The 25,204-nt window shown below is 37.0% G+C and overlaps 1 protein-coding gene across 1 annotated transcript in view; it reads right to left on the bottom strand.

Moving 5' to 3' along the window:
• Positions 1 to 25,204, bottom strand: part of LOC150108984 (acyl-coenzyme A synthetase ACSM3, mitochondrial-like) — a 305,232-nt gene that overhangs the window by 64,250 nt on the left and 215,778 nt on the right. The window contains exon 12 of the mRNA XM_090404749.1: positions 18,346 to 18,447. Coding sequence (XP_090260875.1) covers positions 18,346 to 18,447 — 102 coding nt within the window. The remainder of the gene's footprint in view (positions 1 to 18,345; positions 18,448 to 25,204) is intronic.

Genomic DNA, 25,204 nt, shown 5'->3' with positions numbered 1-25,204 from the left:
ATATTGTAATACTACTGCAAATTTTCCTCACAATTGCTGTAAGTGTTGCTAGCTGTGAGAGGAGTTTTTCAAAAAAATAGATTAAGAATTACCTACATTATTATGAAGTAGACTTCGCCAATGTCATTGACGATTTTGCTAACAGAAAAGCAAGAAAAATAAAATTTTAGAATGTTGAAATTAAAGTTTTACTTCAAAAATAAACATAGTGTTTTAAATTATTTCCCAATACGTTGTTTTGACTTTTTGTAGTATTTTTGGTGTGTATTGAGAGGGACAGCAAACTCAGGGACCACCCCAGCGGCAAAAGCTCTAGCTACACCACTGGATATCATACTGAGATGGAAGCATTGGGAGTCAACAGCAACCTGCAGTTGACAACCCACCATACTCACCAAATGTGAATATATATGGTGCTACTCTTTTTTTATAATCCCCTCTTGATTAATCCAATAAAATTCCCTCACTACCTTAAATATCTATTATATCACCATTTTTCTTTCTATTTAAATTCTGCAATGCACATTCTTCAACCTCTCTTTCATAGCCAGCATTCCAGAGCTCTCATATTGTCTTACACACTCTTCTTAGGACTGTCTACAATGTTTCCACATCGTAATAAAAAACCATATGATCAAGTATAATAACAATAGTGCAAGTGTGGTCTGACCAGTGCTTTATACAGTGGCACAACCATCACCTTTCCTTATTCTTTCATGTTACTGTATTTATCATAGTGGCAATAGAATGTGCAGTCTTTGCAACACACACACCCATACACACCCTCTTAACTTCACTCTGCTGTCAACCATTACTGCTGTATTTTCAAATCTCATCCAGTTCCTGCAGTACAGTGCCATCAATATAGTACACAGCTTTATATTTCTGTATTCTAAATTGCAATACTTAGCATTTATTAATATTAAAGCTACAGCCCTCACTCCTTTGTCCAAGTCAAATATCTATTCGAATCTTCCTGAAGGGAATTAACATCAGCAACAATACTTATAATTCTCCCCAACTTTGCATCATTGTAGACAACGGAAGATATCTAGTCAGTCCACATGATATATCATTTACAAACAAGTTAACCAGCAGGGGCCCAACAACAGAACTCTGGGTAATGCCACTGGTTACCCTCTTGTTTTGAGACAATGCTCCATCATACAGAACTTGCTGGTATTGTTCATAGAACCAATCTTCAATCCATCTAACCAATATAAAATCTATTCTCTTCCTGTGCAGGTTGAACACCAACTTATCTATGAAATGTCCAAGAATATCACTATATATGTGAACACTATATACGAATTTCTCTCTTATCTAATGCACTTGATAAATTATCATAAAATGCAAGTAAACTGCTAAAACAAGATTGCCCCTTACAAATCCCTGCTGACCATTCATAAAAAATACTATGTCCTTCAACCCAATCTTGTATTCTATTCCTAACCAATGTCTCCAACACCTTGACTACAACTACAGGTACGAGTACACTGGTATAAACTTCTATCATAGAACCTTGTCTGGAACAAGGTAGATAAAAATGATTACATATCCATTCTTGGAGACCTTAATGCCAGAATTGGAGACATACCTATTTCTGATTGTGTAGGAAACTATGGAGAGCATATATGCAATAGCAATGGGGAAAAAAATTTGATTTTTCAGTATTTAATACTTTAAAAATCACAAATTCATTCTTTAAGCATAAAGACTGCCATAAATATACTTGGTCAGCACATGGTTCACAGACAACTATAGATTATGTAATAGCTAATAAAAAACTTGCAAAATTCATTCTAGATACAACAGTATACTGAGGTTGTGAATTAGAAATGGACTACTTTCTTCTTGTTTCAAGCCTAAGATTATCACTTCAATGGTTAATGAGAAAAGCCCATTCATCTGAACAGGAAACTTTTTAAGATTGGACTTTTAAATGACCCTAGCATTAAATGGCTCTATAAAATAAAGAATTAATGAAAAAATAGAAAATATAAACTTAGACAAAACTGTTGAGGAAGAATGGAATAACATCAAAACAATTATAATAGACATGGCCAATGAATCACTGGGAAAAAAAGAGGAAATGCTGGAGAAGAAAGAGAATTAGAAAATGGATGATCAGATTTCCCAAATAATTGAAGACAAAAGGAATGCTTTTAAAAAATGCTTAGCAACAGAATCTCAAGATGACTATATAGAATCATCATTATCATCGACAACCATGGGTCCAATGCCCGTAGATGTCTGATGCCATCTTGATATGATCCTTCTATTGCATTCTCTTTTGTGCAAGGTGACTCAGTTTGTGTATAGAGTTTCCACACCATTTGACGATGTCATCGCCCCATTCTCTGTTTGGTCTTCCTCTTTTGTTCTTTCCTTCAATCATTCCAAACAGCAATGTTTTTAATTTTCTCTCATCATTCATTCTACATATATGGCCAAATAGACGTAGTTTCCTTTTGATTATTTTCTGGAACAGATTTTCTTTTGGTTGTATTCGTCTGTAGATTTCCTCATTGTTCACTTTCTGTATCCAGCTTATTCTCAAGATCTTTCTATAGCACTTCCTCTCAAATGCCAATATCTTCCTTTCAGATTCTCTCAGGAGTACCCAGGCCTTGCATCCATAGAGCATGCTGCTGAAGATACAGGTTTCTAAAATGTGCAGTTTAGTTTGCATCTTTATAGCTTGGCTCTTCCATATTTCGTCCATGGCTTTTAAAATAGTTGTTGCTCTGGCTATTCTAATTTTTATCTCTTTTTTGGGGTCCAAGTCATGCATCATGTGACATCCAAGATATGTGAAGTGTTCCACATTTTCCAGTTGAAATCTGTCTATCGTAACTCTGTTCAGTAACTCCTGTTGTCCGAATATGATTGTTTTAGTTTTTTCAAAGTTGACATTTAGTCCATATCTTTTTCCTTCTGTGTATAGTGTTTGCAATGTCTGTTCCAGCCTTGCTGCATCTTCTTCAATCAGGATGATGTCATCTGCAAAGCAGAGGTAGTTTATTCTCATGCCATTTATTGAAATGCCTCCACCTTCTTCTTTAATCTTATCTAGTGTTCTTCCCAGATGTGTGATGAAGATGATTGGTGATATTGGGTCCCCTTGTCTAGTGGCAAACCAATCTCCAGTCTCACCTGCTATTCTGATTTTTGCTTGTGCTTGGCTGTTTGTATCTTTCAGCAGGTGGATCAATTTATTGTCCACACCATAGGATTCCAAGACAGCCCATATTATATTTTGGTCAATATTATCAAATGCTTTTTGGAAGTCCACGAAACAGCAGTATATATCTTTTTGTCCTTTCTTCGAGCTTTCTCTGCTATTAGTCTCAGTGCGAGTATTTGTTGCACTGTACTTCGATCTTATCGAAACCTGGCTTGTTCATCAGGAAGATGTGCCTCCAAAGATTATAGCAGGTCTGTGGAATGAACCTTATGAGAACAGGTTGAGGATTTGTGGGTTGGAAAAATTGGTTGATAGGCAGAGGAGGGGAGATATGATTGAGACATTCAAATTACTGCTGTATTTTCAAATCTCATCCAGTTCCTGCAGTACAGTGCCATCAATATAGTACACAGCTTTATATTTCTGTATTCTAAATTGCAATACTTAGCATTTATTAATATTAAAGCTACAGCCCTCACTCCTTTGTCCAAGTCAAATATCTATTCGAATCTTCCTGAAGGGAATTAACATCAGCAACAATACTTATAATTCTCTATTAAGGGTTTCTATAAAATTAATTCAGAATATATTTTTGAGAACAGGGTTGGTTGTGGGAGGACTAGAGGACATCCATGGAAGCTGGACAAAAGTGTGGTTAGTAAGGGTGTTAGAGCTGGGTTCTTTACTTTTAGAGTGGTGAATGAGTGGAATGGGCTGCCAGAGTCTGTGGTGGATGCTGTGACAGTGAATGAGTTTAAGGCGAGGTATGATAGATACTGTATGAATGTCGAATAGTTGTGATGAACATGATTTGGGGCCTCCCTTGATGAGTCTAAGGACTCCCTGGAGTTGCCCGTAATAATAATAATAATAATAATAATAATAATATGACTTTTCAGGCATTCTGTTAGTATTTTCATCAGCACTTTGCCAAGATGACTCATTAATACAATTGTTGTAATTGGTGCATTCTAAAGCACTGCCTTTCTTATGAAGAACAACCAAGACCGATTTTTTCCACTCTTCGGGGGCATCCCTGATCTCCAAATTTCATTACATAGCTTGTGTATTTCTTTTACAACTGTTTCTCCCCCATATTTTAGCATCTTGCCTATTATGTTGTCATTTCCAAGACTCTTGTTGTTCTTGAGATGTTTTATAGCCTTATTTACCTCCTCTTCCAAGATGCCATTTTCAAAGATCTCTGCTGGTGGAGAGATTGCTTTTAGTTCTTTGATTACTTCTGTTGCAGTATCATTTAGTTGATTTTTATATACATAGGCTGTTCAATAAGTTATAAGACTATATTTATACAGAAAAGCAGATTACCTTTAATCATCATCGTTTACATGGTCTTTTTCGAAGTAACTACCGTGAGACGCGATTTGTCCCAACGTTGCGTCCACTTCTTAAAACACATGTGAAAGTCCTTTTTTGGAGAGTTCTTTCAAAACCACCTCCACAGCTTTTACACTTGCTTTGTTGCTTTCGAAATGGTGGCCTCTTAGTGGTTTCTCGAGCTGAGGAAACAGCCAGAAATTGCATGGTGCGAGATCAGGACTGTATGGAGGGCGTGGTAGGATATCTATGTTGTTCTTCTGCAAAACATCCATGACACAACCAGCAATATGTGGCCTTGCATTATCGTGGTGCAATAAGAAGCCATTCTTCAGCAATGGACGCTTCCTTTTGACATGCTGCACCATTGTCCATAAAACATCCGCATAGTATGAGCTGTTTACAGTATTCCCGGGTTCTACAGCGTGTAGGCAAACAATGCCTTCATAGTCAAAAAACATTATGGTCATAACTTTACCAGCCGATTTTACAGTTTTTGCTTTCTTTTTGGAACTTTCCTTTGTACTCTGTTTCAGTTTTAGTCTTATATTTGCAATCACTAAGCTGTGGTCCGAATCAATATCAGCTCCTTGGAATGATCTGCACTGTTGAACTGAGGTTCTCCATTTCTGGTCTATTAATATCAGGTCGATCATATTCCTGTGTTTGTCATCGAAGGAGTGCCACCTCCATTCACGACAATCTTTTTGCTGGAATTAGGTATTGCAAATTATCAGGTTGTTATCCATGGCAAATTCCAGAAGCATCTCTCCATGTTCATTTCTTTCTCCATATCCAAATTTTTCCATAACCTTTTCCCATCCTGTGTTATTTTTGCCAATCATTGCATTCCAGTCTCCTCCAATGATGAGTATATCCTGCTTCGGCTCCTCATCAATTTCTAGTTGTAGATCCCTGTAAAATCTCTCAATGTTTTCATCTGCACTCTCTGCAGTGGGCGCATATATTTGAATGGTCGTGATATTAAATGGTTGGGCACTGAATCTTGCAACCATTATTTAACTGGTTTGTATCCTATCATTGCTTGACAGGCCTTGTTACTTAGCAGGAAAAATCAACGCCTGCTTCATGCTTACTTTCACCATTTGATTCTCCTGACAATGTCCATCTCATTTCCGAAATACTCAATATATCACATCTGTATTTCTTCTTGAAGCAACTGCAATTTTCCGGTTGCCCAGAGTGTATGGACATTCTATGTGCCAATTGATATTCCATCCTTTACAGGCCTGAGTTTGATTTTTTTGTCTTTGTTTTCAGTAACTGATTTTTTGATCCAACCCTGATTACTCGATTTAGGATGCGGACCTTGTTTGACCAGGCGACGTCTGAGCCGGCATGAGTCTTTTCTTTTATTCTTTGGCATCAGATTTCAATTGTGTTTTCTTTTTACTGTCAGCACATTGACACTTATCTGACAAACCCTTAGTCTTCCTTGAAGAGCTTGGGAGAGAATCAGAAGGAGCATATAGAATATAGAATATACTATAATAGAATACAAAAGAAAAAGAGCAATTGCTAAACAAACTGTAAGAAAAAAACACAGAGAATCCTGGGATAACTGTCTCGGAACTTGAAACAGATATTACATGCCCACAGTTCAAAACTTTTAAAATATTAAATAATTTAAATAGAGATATAAGAGAAAATGCACACCTTTCACCCATCGATCAGAATACCTGGCTAAGTTATTATAAAAACCTTTGGACTCATAATAAAGATTTTGAAACAATAAACTTTGATTTTTTTCTTTTAAGGTTACACGGTGATCAGCATTCATATTTATAAATTTAGGGACACAAAAACACGTGTTCAAAAGATTATTTTACTAATTATTAATAAAATAACACATGACGTTTTGACCCCTGTATCGAGGTCATCATCAGAAGGATACATGTGTATAAGAAACCAAGCTACATTGCTCTAGCCATGTATACCAGTAAGCTAAATCTACATAGTTAATTAATCTTTTTCCTAGTCTGACCTCTAGCAATTAAAAAAAAAAAAAATACAACTACAATAAACTGCTAAAGTCGTCATGTATTAATATTCTTCTGGATTTGTACAGTACTGACTGTTATAATATGATTTCCTTCAGTTGCTGTTGAATGTTACAAACATTTCACCAGGTTGTCTTCTTGTAGGGATTTTTCTTTGGCTTGTTTAGGTTGTTATACAGGTTGTAGATGGGTCCTGCACATTCTTGGAATGGTTAGGCCATCATTTTTGTTGAGATTTGGGTTACGATTGAGCATTTCACACGACTCTTTAAATTTCCTCTCAAACCAGGTTTTGGTGCAGTGTAAGGACTTGGTATTTTTCCAATTAATTCTGTGGTATGTTTGGAGTGCATGGTCAGAAAGGCTGGTTTTTCCAAAATGGAGGTATATAATGTGTTGTTCATGTTCGTTTTGTCTAATTGGAATAGTCTGCCCTGTTTCCCCTATGTATGGCATGTTACATGTGCATTGTATTTTATATACCTTGGGTGGGCCAGGTGTGGAAGAGGATCTTTAGAAGAACTGAGTAGGTGTCTTAACTTATTCGGGGATTTAAGGTGGTTTTAATATTGTATTTGTGTAGTGTTCTGTCTATTTTTTCAGAAATGCCTCTAACATAAGGAATGGCAATGGCATTCCTGAAATCTTTTTTGCTCTTACTGGTATCTTTGTGGAGGATCTTGTGAATAGTTTTTTTACTGTATCCATTATTTATAAATGTTTGGTTAATGATCTTGTATTCCTGGTTTAGAGCTCGTTCATCAGAACATATAGTTTGAGCTCTGTGTTTAAGGGTGGGTTATTATTATTATTATTACCCCAAGACCTCATGGAGTCAAAGACTCATCTGGGAGGTCCTTTTATCACACACATCTCATCATACTGTTTTAAACACAGTCAAATTACTTGCAGACACCACACTCTCAGGCAAGGCATTCCAACCATTCTCAACTCTGCACGAAAAAAACCTGCCTCTCACTCCTCTACTCACACCCTCTTTATATAGTTTCCAGGGATGACCTCTGGTTCTCCCCTGATCTCCCACTATTCTCTGTAGAACTTCTCCATGATTGATCTTATAACAACCCCTTACCAACTTCTAGGTCTCTATCATATCTTCCCTTTTTTTCCTCTCTACCAGACTCTGCAAATTACATTTTCTCAATATTTCCTTATACTCAACATTCCAGAGGTCAGACACTACCTTAGTCAGTCGCATCTAGACTCTTTCCAACATCTCTTCATCCTTCTGAAAACCCAGTGACCAAATCTAGGCACAACAGTCCATGTGTGGCCTAATAGGTAGGTGTCGCACTGATATGATCGTCAGCTTATCGAGAGCTCCTGAAAAGATTAGTAGCATTTTATGTTATCATTGCCAATTTTACTAGAATTTTACGTAGTGTTGTTTGCTTTTTTGTTTCTTGGTGTGTCTGTGTGATTTTTGTGTTTTCTGTGTTATTTTAATTATTATTTTTAAGATAAGATAGCGTACATATGGCACCAATAAAAAAAAAAAAATGGCAGCCAAGTCGTCATGTTTGTTTAAGAGTTTTGATATAAAAGAGTTTATGCAATGTGCTGTCTGTGAGATGTATGCTTTGCGAAGAGCGGTGGGAGTCTGGTTAGATAGTGATAGTGGAGTTAATATGTGCAGAAAGTGTAAGGAGAATGAGGATCTCAAGCGTGTTTCGGGTGGCAAGAGTGATATCATTAACGATAGTCAGAATATAAAAAATAGTGATGTGATAAGGAATTGCGAGGTAGTACCAGATAGGTGTGAGCGCATCACTGAAAATGTAAATGAAGGTAGAAATACAGAACGAATGGATGATTTAATTGATAATGAAAATGGTGAGATAGATGCAAGTAGCGAAATCGCAAGGTTGACCAGAGCGATACACAGAGCAAAAAGGTAACTAGAGCATATGAAAAAATGTGTGCTGAACATACCAACTAATAAACGGTGAAAGTCTGTTACGGTAAATAATAGAATGTTCGTAAACGTCAATAAAATGAAGGAGCGAGTGTTGTATGGAGATTCGCTATTAAGAGGTGTATAAGTTGAGAGTTTGATGAAATTGTACCAGCCGAGTGCGAACATAAAGGATGTCAGCGAATCTATTCGAGTGCAAAAACAGAGGGTAAAAGAGATGATAATCGTGGCAGGAACAAATGATTTGAAAGAAGACCAAATGGAAATGATAGAGGTTGTGAGGGAATTACTTGAGGTAGCAAAAGAGAAGAGTGAGAGAGTTAGGATGGTGAGTATTTTACCGCAGTATGACAGTGAAGTGTTTAGAAGGAGGGCCATAATTGCCAATGACTTTATGTGTGGGTTATGCATGGAGAGTGGTGTGGAATTTGTGGATGTGTGGAGTGAGTTCAATGGGCGAAAGGATTTATATAAGATGGATAGGTTACATTTGAATGGATTTGGTGACGGAGGCTTGAAAATGTGTTGATGAATGAAGTGGAAGTACAGATTCAGGGAAACTAGAGTTATTAAGGGGGGAGGGAGTAGATATGCAGACCTTAGGGAGGCAGTTGAGTGTATGAATGAGTATAATATGCCCGAGCGAGTACAAAGGACAACAGATCAGAATTGGATAGTTAGTATAAGGCATCAAAGTAGGGATGGGACTAATGGGCTTCTGCAATTCGTGTACACTAATTGTCCATGCAGGCTAAAGAGAATCCCAAAATTTTTTTTCAATATGTTGCAAGTAAAAGGAAAAATGTTCATGGTAGAATGATTTTAAAAAATGCTGAGGATAGGGAGGTAACGAATCAGTCGATATAGTGGAATTACTGAGGGAGCACTTTGCAAGAGTATCTAACAGATAAGCTTAGGTGTTGATGATTATTCATGACTTATTTTTTTTTTTTCACTCTTATTTTTCACTTATTCATTTATTTCACTCACTCACTGTCGCATTTACATGTGTGTTGTGCTCTGATGCTGCTGAGTTGAAAATCAGCAAAATATAAGTGTTAATAAAACATCTTTGTTGTTAAAAGTGTTTGCAAGAGTATATCATCCAGGTGGTGACATTGCAGGAATGGAAGAATCAACAGCTTATACTGGAATTGTGATGAATGAAGTAGAGGTAACTAATCTATTACAGAACCTCAAATGTTGATACATCTGTGGGATTGGATGGTATACCAAATCGTGTCGTACGTGAAGCTATTTTCTCCTCTTTCCACCCCCTTGGGACTGTCAGTGCCCTTGACCATTTTGTGTAATTTCAGCCTCGGTTCTGGTTCAGTCCCAAGGGGGTGGAAAGAGGAGAAAATAGTTCCGCTGCATAAAGGTGGTTCCAAGGCTGCTGTTGAAAATTACCAGCCAATCAGCATAACAGGAATCATTATCAAGGTCTTGGAGAAAATAGTCAAGAGAAAAATACAAGATTGGATAGAAGAAAATGGGATACTGTATCAGGGACAGCATGGTTTTGTGAAGGGTAGGTCATGCCTCAGTAACTTGCTCACGTATTATAACACAGTGACAGCTGAACTGGATAAGGGTAATGGGTTTACAGTGATTCTACTGGACCTTGCTAAGGCCTTTTGACAGGATACCACATGGAGTTCTAATCAGTAAATTGCAGCATATGGGGATGGACATAGTGATGGATAGGAGGGTGAGATGGATAGGAGGGTGGTTGACGGAGAGATATCAGAGAGTGGTTTATTCAGGAGTAGAGTCCACAAGACGGCCTGTGATTAGTGGTGTGCCACAAGGATCTGTTCTTGGACCACTGCTGTTTAATTTGTTCATTAATGATATAGGAAAGGATCTGAGAGGAACAGTTCATTTGTTTGTGGATGATGCAAAGTTGGGTAGGGCAATAGTGAATGCAGATGATATCAAAATTTTGCAAGATGATTTGGATAGATTGCAGGTCTGGGCTAAGGAGAATGGATGTCAATTTAATGTGGCAAAATGTAAGGTTATACATTTTGGGGTGAAAAGATTAGCAGTTTATTACATTGGTGGAACTGTACTCCAGGAAATTGATGAGACACAAGATTTAGGAGTGTTGGTGGATAAGGAGTTGAAGTTTAGGGGGCACATTGCAAAAGTGGCCAAATCAGCTCATCAAATCACTTGGTTGCTGAAGAATATATTGACAAGCAGGTTATTGTTCCTCTGTATCGAGCCATGATAAGATCCCATCTCGACTACTGTGCCCAGATTTGGTCACCTGGGTTTCTTCTTGATGGGGAGGTGGAGAGGATCCAGAGGCGAGTGACCAAGATGAGAGCAGATCTGTGGAATGAACCTTATGAGAACAGGTTGAGGATTTGTGGGTTGCAAAAATTGGTTGATAGGCGGAGGCGGGGAGATATGATTGAGACATTCAAATTACTGAAGGGTTTCTATAAAATTAATTCAGAAGATATTTTAGAGAAGAGGGCTGGTTGTAGGAGGACTAGGAGACATCCATGGAAACTGGGCAAAAGTGTGGTTAGTAAGAGTGTTAGAGCTGGGTTCTTTACTTTTAGAGTGGTGAATGAGTGAAATGGGCTGCCAGAGTCTCTGGTGGATGCTGTGACAGTGAATGAGTTTAAGGCGAGGTATGATAGATACTGTATGAATGTCGAATAGTTGTGATGAATATGATTTGGGGCCTCCCTTGATGAGTCTAAGGACTCCCTGGAGTTGCCCATAATAATAATAATAATAATAATAATAATAATCAAAGCATTATACAACGGAACAAGAATCTCCCTACTTCTACACGTCAGTGTCCTCCGCATCATTCCCAGAAGCCTTTGTGTTGTCTTCACAATTTTGGCAATGTGTCCCCTAAATTTTAGATCGTTATCCACTATCACCCCCAGATCTCTTATTTTCTCTACCTCCAACAATATATTCTAACCAAGCATAAATTCTGCATCCTGTCTTTGTTTTCCAAATTTTAAAACCTTACATTTTGCAACATTGAACTCACATCCCCATTTCCATGCCCAATCACTCAATTTATTCAAGTCTTCTTGCAAGGTGACAACATCTTCACTACTCTTTATGGTTCGTCCCAACTTTGCATCATCTGCAAACAACTGAATATCTCCATCCAAATCTTCGCCAATATCATTAATATACAAGTTAAACAGTAATGGCCCTAAAACAGACCCCCGAAGCACTCCACTAGTGACTTTCCTTTTCCTAGATATCACACCCCCATACACAACTTGTTGATACCTATCAGATAGTCAGTCTCCAATCCAATGCACTAATCCAATATCCAACCCCATCTGCTCTAGTTTCACTGTCAACTTATCATGAGGTACTCTATCAAAAGCTTTTACGAAATCCAAGTATATTACTGTGTATCCTTCTCCTCTGTCCAAGAAAGCAGTCACTTTATTGTAATAAGTAAGTAGATTATTAAACATGACCTTCCTTTGGCAAATCCATGCTGTCCATTAAAGATAATACCATTGTTGTCAACCCAACTCTGGATCCTAGTTCTCACAAGTTTCTCCAACAACTTAACCACAACACCTGACACAGAGATAGGCCTATAGTTTGATGATGATTGAGTTCGATCACTTCCTTTATGAAATGGCACAATCTTGCCCTCCTTTCACTCTTTAGGAACTTGACCAAGTGCAAGACCTGTATTAAAAAAATATGTCAAGGCAGGTGTCAACTCTCTGGCACATTCCTTCAAAATATTCAGTGATATATTATCAAGTCCCACAGCCTTATTTACATGTGGTTTACTCAACTCTCCAAACACTCCCCATCATCAACTGCTCTCAATCTTTCCATGAAGTCACATTCACAAGATTGAAAGATCTTTATGAACTGCTCATTAAGTATCTCCACCACACATTCTGCAACAGATGTCTTTTTACTATTTTCTCCAATCAATGTCATCCTTCCATAATCATTCTTTCTTTTGCTGGCTACATATCGAAAGAAACTCCCTAGGATTCTTTTTGGCTTCATGTGCTAACTGCTGTTCATACCTCTCTTTAGCTACTCTCACCAACCAAGTCACCCTCCTTGCCTGGTCTTTGCTGACCTCATGAAATTAGTTATTTCCACTTCTCTTATGTTGCCTCCACAATGCCCTTTTTCTCTGTATCGCATGCTTAATCTCTTTATTCATCCATCTCACATCTACCTTAATGACACCTAATTTTTGTGTTGGGTGGTGGTAAGAATTTTTGTGTATGTATTGGCCTGTATGTGTAGGTTTGTGGTAGACTGAGAAGGAGAGACAGCCAGAGGGAAGAAATGTGATAAGTGTGTCTAGAAACGGAAGAGAGTTGTTTTTTTCCATTTCAGTGATGAATTGGATACGTTTGTGTTGCTTGTTTAGGTGGCTATGGAATGTATTTTGTGCTTCGAGGCCGTGGGGCCAAATGTCAAAAATATTGTTGACATATCTAAGCCAAATTTTGGACTTCAGACCTGCTGTCTCTAGAGCATGTTGCTCAAAGTCTTCCAAATAAAAGTTAGCTATTGGGGGGGAAAGTGGTGAGCCCATGGCTGTACCTTCTTTTTGAAGGTAAAAATTGTTTTGTCACATGAAATATCAGGAGCGGAGTACATGGGCAAAGAGGGCCATGATGTCATGTGGAAATATGTTCTGTAAGAGCAAGATAGTGTTATTGATTGGGACATTGGTGAAACGGGAAGTTATGTCAAAGCTGACTAATAAATCTTGGTCATTGAGTGTAATGTTTTTAATTTTATTTATGAAATGTTGTGTATATTTTATGTAGGAAGGGGACTGACCTACCAATTCCTTGAATGTGGCTGCTAATTTTTTGGCTAAGTGATTAAGTGATAATTTGGTCAATTACTTCAAAAATTGGATGTAATGGTGTGTCTGCTTTGTGTATTTTTTGCCAATCCATAAATTTTGGGCGTGCGGACATAATGAGGTATTAATTTTTTTGTTGTTTCTTCGGGCCATGTGTGGACGGATTTGATTAATTCAGTTATTTTCTTTTTGATACGTTTGTGGGATTGTAATTTACCATTTGGTAGGTGTTGTGGTCCGATATCAAATGGTTCATTTTTTTAATGTATGTTGTATGGTCTAAAAGGACAGTGGCATTACCTTTATCTGCTTTTGTAATTATAATGTCTTGGTTATTTTTTAAGGATTTAAGGACCAGATTTTCGATTGTGTTTAAGTTGCTGCTTAGTTTTTTGTTTGAATTTAGTATTCACAATGTTTCTATGCGTATTTTATCAGCTAGATTGGTGGGGAGGGATCTTAAACCTCTCTCGATATGATAAATGATATCAAGTTTGTTCACTGACCTCAGAGCAATGGCATAGTTCAAACCTTTCTTTAGCAGTGAGAATTCACCTTGGCCGAGATTGTGGTTTGATTGGTTGAATAACCAAGCTGTGGTCTGATGGTGGTTGGTTGCTCCTAACTTCTTTTGTGGGTGATTGGCTGCTCCTTGTGATGTCGGTTTGTGATTGGCTGTTCCTTTCGTTATGGCGTCCTGATGGTCTTGTGCTTTTCTGTTGTTGTAGGGCATGAAATTTCATTATTAATTTTTCTTTGTTTTTCAGTAATAAGGGCTTGGCTGAGTCATCTGTGAATCCTGTCTAAAATCTCCCAAATTTCTGGATTAACATAGTTGGATAGCTGTAATTTAAAATGTAGAACTTTGGCTTGGGTAGATGCTAGGTTTTTACGTGCCTCGTGGATTTGTTCTTGTAAGAAAGCTTTTTCCATATGGGCATAAATACGGAGCTCTTTAGCTGATTTAAACTTTTTCTTTAGTTTAATGCAGTTGGCTATTAAGTTGCTGTCTCTACATCGTTTCAAATAGGCTAGTCAATTTGTTAACAAGGAAACACGTATCTTTAGCTTACCATAGAGCACTGCTTGTGGATCACATCTCCATGGATTACGATGATTCTTTCTTTCAAGGTTACATGGTGATCAGCATTCATATTTATAAATTTATGGACACAAAAACACACATGTTGAAAAGATTATTTACTAATTATTAATAAAATAACACTTGACGTTTTGACCCCTGTATCGAGGTCATCATTATCAGAAGGATGGATGCAACCAAGCTACATGCTCTAGCCCTGTATATCAAACTTCGATAATGAGACACTATTGGATTGTATATCAATAGACGAGTTAGAAACTGCTCTAAAAAGTTGTAAAAACCATAAAACACCAGGTGAAGATGGGTTAAATACTGAATTAATCAAATATGCAGGCCCAAACCCCAAAATTCGTTTCCTTAAACTAATAAATAAAATATGGAATGGTGAACCACCACCAAAAGACTGGCAAAAGTAATTCCTATACACCAGAAGGGTGGTATTAATAACTGTGAAAATAATAGAGGAATTAGTTTCATAAACTCTGGATAAAAAATGTATAGTAAAATTCTGAAAAATAGACTGTCCCAATTCTATGAAGATAAGATAGAATAAGAGGATTAGAGGATTTAGGTGAGGCTGCTCTTGTGCAGATGGATACTTTACCTTAAAATTTTTATCAGCCAAATAAAGCTATCAGTCCAAAATTACAAACGCGAAAACAGAATCATGGAATTGTATATATGAATTAGCAGCAAGCAAGAACAAGACAACACCTATTCTATCAACTATCAAGAAAACAGACGGCACCTACACTAAAAACCAAGCAGAAACTGCAGCTATTATGGTGGAGAAGTTTATTCCCGATGACGATGAATCAACAGGTGAAGAAATCCACAAAACTTACAGACAAAGAATGGAAACAGATATAGACTTTCCTGACAATGAGTCATTTGCAACTAATGAAATGAAGTCAATATTAAGATCAATGGATCCAAGAAAAACTCCTGTAGAAGACGAAATAAACAGTGACATACTCTTAACAGCGTTTCTCGAATTCCCCGAATTCATAATAACAGTTTACAACAAATGCCTAAAAAGAGGACGAGTTCCTTCAATATGAAAACACTCAAAAATTATACCTATATTCAAACTAGGAAAAGAAACATCTGACGAAATTAACAAATACAGACCAATCAGCCCCATAAACGTTGCTGGTAAGGTATTAGAAAAACTAATAAACCAAATAATGCACTAAGTCTACTCAAGAAACTTATTAAGCAGCAATCAATACACATTCAGACTTCAGTCCAGCACAGTAGACAATTATGGAGGTGAAAGAGTTCGCAGAACACAGTCTACAGCAAAAAAAAAAAAAGACGTACTACTGATCTCACTAGATGTACAAGGAGCCTTTGATGCTGCTTGATGGCCAGCCATAATCAATCAATTAATAGATTTAAAATGCCCTAAAAACTTAAACTACCTTAAAAAAAAATTATTTTTCAGATAGAAGAGCAACTATGACACTAAAAACCATAACTGTAACGAAAAAAGTCAAACGAGGCTGTCCACAAGGTTCCTGCTGTGGGCCAGGTTTCTGGAACATCCAGTACGACTCGCTTTTAAGACTTCCTGTCACTACTGAAACAAAAGTCATATCTTTCGCTGATGATAATGATTCAGGGATGCGACGGCTTACAGTTAGAAGTAACGGTCAACGAAGAACTCTTTAAAATTGCAGAGTGGGCATGCGAGAAGAAAGTGACCTTCAATAGCACCAAGTCTAAAGTGCTCCACATCTCACTAAAAAAAATCAAAACAACCTGTAACAGTTTTCTTAAATGGAGAAGTTCTCTAGGTAGCCAATGAGCTAAAATACCTAGGATTAGCAATAGACGAAAAATTCACCTTCAATAAGCACATCTCATGTGTTGCTGAAAAAAAGCTTACAAATAGTAAGTTGGCATTATTGCCTAGCTAAGTCGGAAATGATTAAGTGAGGATTAGGCCAATGAGCACTGAAAACGATATATACCAGTGCTATACTACCATTGATATCTTATGCTGCACCTGCCTGGAAACACACACTAAAATCAAAGATAAACCGACAAAAACTAAACAGAGTTCAATTCCTTATAGCTAAACGCATAATTAAAGGATACAGGATAATATTTTTTGAGGCAGCTTGCGTTATTGCAGCTCTAACACCGATCTGCCTGAAAATACAAGAATTATCACTTATATATGAAGTCACTTCTGGAAGATATATCGAAAGTTACAACATCGATCCAAATTGCTACGAACGTCTGCTTCACTACAGTAAGTGTCCTCACCCAGCAAAGAAACACAAATATTAAGGAGAAGGAAAGCTCTGAAGTGACAAATTCCAAATATACACTTAAGGAAGCAAAACTGAAAGGAACGGCGGTTATTCTTTCACTGCACACAACAGACAGTCCATCATACAAGAACACTGCTCTGGACTGCATCCTTTCTGTTCCAACAACCAAGCAGAACAACTTGCTATAGTTCAGTCACTTACATATCTCCAGGAATTAGGACTCAACACCTCTCAGCAAAAGACAGCAACAATTTACAGTGATAGTAGAAGCACTATAGACAGCATAAAAAACCAGAACTTTCTAGCCGTTCATTTCTAGCTGCTTCTTTAGCCAACTGATCTGCTCTCTCGTTTCCTGCTATTCCAGTATATGCTTTCACCCAGCAGAACTTGATTTACCATCCCTCTAGAGTGAGATTTCGAACCAGATTTCTTGTCTGTTCTATCAATGCAACAGACAAGAAATCTGGTTTGAAATCTCACTCTAGAGGGATGGGAAATCAAGTTCTGCTGGGTGAAAGCGCATACTGGAATAGCAGGAAACAAGAGAGCAGATCAGTTGGCTAAAGAAGCAGCTAGAAACAAATGGCTAGAAACAAGTTACCAGAAATTCTCGAAATCTGCTATAAAAACACTTGCAGAAGAGAAAAGCCTAGACATGTGGGAAGAAGAATGGAAAACATCAAAAAAACAGATCAACACCAAAAGAATTCTTTCCTAACATCAGAAGCAGACTCCAGCTGAAAAAACTCGCCATTTCTCCAGGTTTAACCATGCTACTAACGGGACACGGAAAACTAAGACACTACTTACACAGATTCCATATCCTGGAATTACCATTGTGCATTTGCAGTCCACACCTACAACAGACTTGACCACATACTTTATGACTCAGCTATTGGACTCCATCTGGATGCCCCTAATACAACACGTCATCACTTTCGGAGACAAGTGGCCAGTGTCAAGACAGAGACTTATCGAAAAGTATTACATAGATTTAATTAAATTTGCTAATAAAATCAACTTCCAGTCCTTGTGATCTAACATAAATACTGATATTATGTGAATTATACTGTATAGTGTTAATATATGTATATATAAAAATATAAATGTAAATATGAAAATGGATACAAAAATATAAATAGAAATTTTAATCCGTACTTGTAAGCTACATGTAATATAAGCATTGTAATGCAATGGAACATGTAGGAATAAATTACCTCCTAGTAGGATTACTATTGGGAGGAAAACACAAAACACACACACACACACACACACACACACACACATACATACATATGTTAATCACAACACAATCCAACTGAACACCACCTACTAATCTAGGCTATCACATCACCACAAAATGATTATATAAAATTAATTAATTTTCTGGAGTGGAGTCCTTGAAACCAAAGTTTTCTTAATATCACTGCATGGCAAAACCTTCCAATATAGTAAACAATTTATTTGGTCTAAAAGTTTTTTAACTATAGAGAGAGTTTACTGTATGCAATCAATAGTAGATTAGCTATTGATAAGTTCAGTTCATAATTAAGCAAACTTTATAGTAAATTTTAAAATTTACTAAAAATTTACTATAATTATTTATATAATTCTTGTAACATACCAGATATCCTTTAAAAATTCCTATAGGAGGCTTTGGATCTAGTTTTATAACAATCTGTCCCTCTTTTCTAAATTCCACTTCTTTACCATCTTCATCTACAATCTAAAGAAATTTTAATTTTCAATTAATCTTTAGAAAGATATATTACTTTATTATAAAATAATTAAAAGACTAATTAAAGACTATGCTGTTCATAAGTTATTATTATTATTTGACATCTCAATGGAGTCCAAGGACTCATCGAGGGAGGGCACCTGCTCTACAACTCTGTTTCCACTACTCAATCCACCAACTGACCGCAACTACAACAATGCCATCTACCACTGACCACAACCACTAGTATTTCCACAGACACTCACAAACACCCATGCCCACGGCAGGATTTGAACCCGTGCCCTTTTGGCTGGAGTGCTGATATGCTAACCACTTGGCCAGCCAGGCCAGCTGGCTGGCCGAGTGGTAATTATATTGGAGTTGCTGTTATGATGAAGTTATTTTTTTTGTTATCTCAGTGATTTTTAAATTACTGAGATAACAATTTTAAATTACTGAGATAACATGACACACCATATGGTGTGTCATGTTATTGACACACCATATGGTAAGTTACATAAATTGTGTGCTTGTGTGAATGCCTATTTATTTTATAAGAAAATATGGTGACATCATTAATATATAAATAAATGCATAAATATGCCTTGTTGTAGTTTTAGAAAATATTGTAGTTAATTTTATATTGTCTTACAAATGTAACTGATAATTAAAATAAGAAGGAGGAATCTTGATATTTTTAAGGAATCTTTAATTCCTAATTCATTTTTTTCCTTTTATTGTAAATATATTTTAGATTTTCATATTTTATGATGATATGCCTCAAAAGAAGGTATATGTTTTTTTTTGTTTTTTTTAATCATCTTTATTACTGAAGCAGTATTTATGCCAAGTAAAATTAAAGTTGACTGATAATTTTTTTTTTTTTTAGAGATATATATTTCCGGTATTGAACTGTAATTCTCTTTGACAGGGTGGATCCAGACTCCTCCCCCCCTTGTTGAGAGGCAGGGTGGGGGTTGACTGTAGGATATATATTATTTGTTGTTGTTTTTATTTTAACGTTGCTTGTTTTATTAATTTAATTGACCTGCACTTTTCTCTAATAACATTTTAATTTTTAATTTATATTAAAATCTGTATAACTGATATTATATTAAATCTCTACATTTAAAGTATATATTTGGTTTCAATTTTGTTATTTATTCTATTATTTTTTTTAATTCTAATATCCTGAGAGATGGTTAGCACTCTTTTGCCTCCCTTCCCTCTGGATTCATCACTAAATAAAGAGTCTTGCAAAATGCACTCAAAAGTCAGTAAGCTGACTAATTGATTTTATCAAGGATAATAAATAAACTTTTATTCATGAAGTGAAAGCCACAATATTAAGTTATTTTGCTGAACAGAATACATTTAAGAATTTGAATTGTGTTTACTCTTCCTTCTATTTTAATACATTTTATTGATATTTCCTGTTTCTTTTCTTCCTCAATTTATTTATTCTTAAAGCATGTTATTTTTTAAACTCGAGCATTAACATTCCAAATGCAAGCTAATTTGAAATTTCATTATGATAATCGTGTGTGTTTAGGAAATGTGTACTGTAATTTTGTTAAATATGTTTTTGTGTCGTCTTGCTCTTATGCTATGTTTGTATAAATTTTAATATGTATGTTGTGTAATATCAAAAAATAGTTTACTGCTAAGATAGTATCAGTTATGATCAAAACGTTTTCTGAAGATATCACTTGTGTAATATCTAAAACCCTTGCTCAGGAGGTACTATAATTTCTTTACCAATTTCATGAATATATATAGCAATATTCTCTCATTTTTATTCTCTTGCCTTCTCACTACCATTCTTTCTTTTCTTTACTCTTTCATTTTCTGAATTTCTCCTCACTTTCATTATCTTCCTTGCTCTCTCATTCTAGTGACCTCACTGTACTTCCACTCTTGTTCTTGAGTTAACCTTGTAATCTCTCCACTCTTTCTCATAATTCATTCTTCATGCTTTTCCTTTTCTTTCTCAGCACTTCTATTTCTCTCCCTGTCTCTCTTCCAAGCATTATGTACCCCAGTGACATTTATATACACACAGCCATGAAATCAGGCCCATCCGTCATTACTGCTACATTTCACTCACAAAGTCTATGGTTAAGTTCATTGAACTTGCACATTGTCTCCACCATCAGTTACATAACTTGTATCTCTCTACTGGCACTCACTCATTCCTAATGCACTTCCTCTGCTACAGTTAATAAAACCTGAGATACTGACACTAAGTATATTAAAATGATATTATGTAGTTCATAAATAAAATAATCTTTTAATTATTTAGCATTCTATGTAAAGTGCTGTTATAAAGTTAGAACTCTGTTGTGGGTGTGTTACAGTGAAAGACGAATGAGGCATAGCTTCAAGATGAAACTTCAATGAAGAATGCCTGCAATGAACAACCAAAACAAAAAGAAAGAAGCTAGCACAATGCCTCAGAGGAAGACATTTCATCAAATGGAAGAAAGCCAGGCTACTTCATAAATTTTTTTATTATTATTATTACATGACAGAGAGTCCAAAGGCTCATTGAGGGAGGGCACCATCTCCTCAGCTGTCTCCACCATTCAATCCACCAACTACAACTAACTGCAATTACACCAACGCCATTCTACCACCCACCACCACTACTAGTATTTCCACAGACAATTACAAACATCCATGTCCACAGCGGTATTTGAACCCGCAGTCTTTTGGCTGGAGAGCATATATGCTACCCACTCAGCTAACCGGTAGACTGTTTCTGGAAGTAGCACAGTCTATAGAACCTGGGTAACTGTAACAGAATTGAAAATATGATCTTACATAGATTTTGGTGCACTGCTCCATCTACCCATCAGCATTACTAACAGAATTTACCACAAAGAGCACCACTGTCATTCTCCAAGCATGTGACTGTTCTTGTTTTTGAGATCATTTTGTTTATTGTCTTCACTGACTATGCATTGCTAAAGCACCATCTGACAATGCTAGTTTGAACTAGAAAAATGCCAGCTTTTGAGTAATTAATTTTAGTCAGTAAATTACGCATTTGCATTCAAATTTTTATATAATTTTCTATGCCAGAAACTTTAACATGAATTATAGCAACAGCTATGGAAATTTGAACATGGAAAAATAGCCCTACTGATTTTCAGTTAATATTTTAATGACTATTCAATTTCTACTTGTATATATTATGTGCTGTAAGAGCATATCAAGGCTTTGAATTAAACTTGGATCATTATATGGTGTTGGCAAAAAGTAGATTTAAACCAAAATGCCTAAAATTAAATAAAGTGGAAAATAACTGTCAACTTAGTTACAAAATTTCTTCATTATAAGATCCCCATACTAAGACAGAAATATCAAAAATGCACTGATTTCAAAACAGAAACCATACACGAATCAAATGACACAGAAGAGCAGTGGCGGCCCGTGAAGCTTTAAGTGGGGAGGCTGCATATACAAAATAATTTTTAAAAAATTCTTTTTTTTCTTAATCAGTAACTAATTTATTAATAAATAAATCTGTAAATTAGTTACTGATTAAGAAAAAAAAGAATTTTTTAAAAATTATTTTGTATAGGCAGCACCCCCCCACTAAAAGCTTCACGGGCCGCCACTGCAGAAGAGGAATGCAAAAATCTGAAACAAATTGGGTATAGAAACAACGGCATTTATATGCTATATACTAATGCCAGGAGTATCCGGATTAAGGGAGAGGAATTGGTGGCACAGATAGCATCAGCCTGGTCAAAAATTATTGGGATCAATGAGACGTGGCTGACAGAAGAGGATATAATAACAGGAATAGAAGTCGCTGGGTACAGCATTTTTCGGCAGGATAGGAAGGGAAAACACGGTGGTGGAGTACTGCTTATGATAAGTGATGACCTATGTCCTCTAAGAGAGGAGACTTTGGAAGGCAGTGACACTAATCATTTTGAAAGCATATGGTGTGAGGTAGAGGTAGGCAAGACAGGATATTTAGTGGGGTGTTGCTACATACCCAGGGGTACAGAGGGTGGGGACCAGGAAATGTTTAGACAGTTGAGTTTGGCAAATGCAAGAAGAATGATTATTATGGGAGATTTTAACTACAGTAGTATAAACTGGGGAGAGGAAGATGCATGTAGCAATAAGGGAATGGAATTTCTAGAATTCTTGAGGGACAAATGCCTTAGGAAACATGTAATAGAGGGAACAAGAGGTTCAAGAGTTTTGGATTTGGTTATAGCATCAGAAGAGTTGATAATAACTGAGATGACATCTCTTCCACCAGTTGGAGAGAGTGACCATATGGTTTTGACTTAGAAAATGAATAGACATGCAGGAGTCTCAAAGAGACGGGAACACATGTGGAATTATAAGACAGATGATTATAATAGTCTAAGACGTCATCAACTTGGGGAAGTTTCATGGAAGGAGGAATTGGAAGGCCGGGATATCATTAGTGCGTGGGAAATTATGAAAGAATATTTGTTAGCAGCAATGGTAAGTTGTATACCATGAGTGAACAAGAGGACACAATTTGGAGTAAAGTGGATGACAAACAATATTAAACCGGAATTGCATGCGAAAAAGAATCTGTGGAAGAGATATAAGGAGACAGGAGAAGAGAAGATGCATGAAGAGTATAAGACACAGGCCAGAAGAGTGACTAGTATGGTAAGGAAGACGAAACTGGAATATGAGAGGAGATTAGCTCTAAGAACCAAAGAAAATCCTAGGGAATTTTTTAGATATGTGGCCAGTAGGAGGAGAAATGACTTGGAAGAATGATATTGTGGGATAAAAATGGGAATAGTGTGACTGATGCAGCAGACATAGTAGAATTGTTCAATGACCACTTTATTGGAGTATTTCATCCTGGAGGAGTCAGTTTTAATGCTAGAGGGATAGAGCAGGTTCAAGGTTTAGAGGTACAGGAGAAGAGTGTGTTTCAAATAATGAGTAGTCTGGATGTCAGTAAGGCTGTGGCACTGGATGGTATTTCACCATGAGTTTTGAGAGAATGTGCTAGGGAACTGACAGTGCCTTTGACCTGCATTTTCAATGAATATCATGCATCATCTCTTCTCCTATCTCCTTATATCTCTTCAACAGCCTCTTTTTCACATGCAATTCCAGTTTAATATTGTTTGTCATCCACTTTACTCCAAATTGTGTCCTCTTGTTCACCTGGAAGGTGCCCATGCAATGGAAGGAAGGTAAGATAGTGCTAGTGCATAAGGGCGGTAGCAGACTGGAAGTGTCTAATTATAGACCAGTTTGTGTGTCATCAGTAGTTAATAAGATCTTGGATAAAGTAGTGAAGGACCATATACAGCATTGGGCAGATGAGGGTAATGTTATCTGAGAGTCAACATGGATTTGTGAAGGGGCACTCTTGTTTTAGCAATATGCTAGCCTTTTATTATGATGAAGTTACAAGAGCATTAGATGAGGGAAAGGCATATACTGCAATTTTCTTAGACTTAGCGAAGGCATTTGTCAGGGTGCCACATGATAAGCTGATATTTAAGTTACAGCACATGGGTCTGGATGTCAGATTGGTCAACTGGATTCAGGATTGGCTGTCCAATAGGTATCAGAGAGTGTGTATGGTGGGGCAGTTTCAAGGAAGCAGAGGGTTAAAAGTGGGGTCCCACAGGGCTCAGTACTGGGACCTATATCGTTTAACCTTTATAGCAATGACATTGTTAGTGGATTGCAGGGGGATGTTCAGTTGTTTGCAGATGATGCAAAGCTGGGAAGGATTATTAGTAATAGTGCAGTTGCGGCACCCCTGCAAGAGGATTTGAATACGCTAGATAGATTGGCAGATGAATGGGGATGTCAGTTTAATGCAGCAAAATGTAAGACTTGAGGTTTGGGAAACATCGATGGAACACTGCATACTCTATGGGAGGAGTTATACTGGAGGAAGTTGGGGAGACAAGAGATCTGGGGTTGATTATTGATAGAAACCTGAAGTTTAGGGGACATATTGCAAAGGTGGCGAAGGTAACACAGAGGATTGCTGCAATTATGAGGACACTGACCCGCAGAGATAAAACAGTTATCATTCTGTTGTATAAGTCTCTGATCAGACCACACTTGGATTATTGTTCTCATATTTGGTCCCCAGGATTTGAAGGGGATAAATTAACTGTGGAAAGGGTACAAAGGCGGATAACAAAGATGGTTTCAGGACTGTACAATGATAGTTATGAGGATTGGCTGAGGGAATGTGGACTGCAGAGTTTGGTGGATAGAAGAAGGAGAGGTGATATGATTGAGACTTTTAAACTGTTGAGAGGTGGTTACAGGGTTGACACTGGGGAGTTCTTTCACTTGGTTGAACAGCGGGAAGGAGTGATGACAAGAGCAAGAAGGTGAGGAGTGGTTTCTTTGCATGGAGGGTGGTTGAACCATGGAATGCATTGCCTGATGGAGTGGTGAGAGCGAGAACGGTCAATGAGTTCAAGGAGTGATATGATAGACTTTGTGTTTCTTAGGGGGGGGGGAGGATCTCTCCTCGATGAGTCTTGATAGACTTTGTGTTTCTTAGGAAGGACCTCCCACGATGAGTCTTTTGACTCCATGGAGGTCTGAATAATAATAATAAATCCTGACAAACAGTAATAGAAAGCTTAGCAATAAAAAGGATGAAGAGATGTTGGAAAGGGTCCAAAGGCGACTGACTAAGGTAGTTTCTGACCTCTGGAATGTCGAGTACGAGGAAAGATTGAAAAGATGTAATTTGCAGAGACTAGTGGAGAGA

This window comes from Typopeltis vanoorti, chromosome 2 (genome assembly GCF_054136105.1).
Source record: "Typopeltis vanoorti isolate ZY-2024b chromosome 2, IOZ_Tvanoo_1.0, whole genome shotgun sequence".
In the NCBI taxonomy this organism is placed as follows: Eukaryota; Metazoa; Arthropoda; class Arachnida; order Uropygi; family Thelyphonidae; genus Typopeltis; species Typopeltis vanoorti.
Note: the sequence above shows the minus strand (reverse complement) of the source record. Positions and strands in the feature narration are given on the sequence as shown.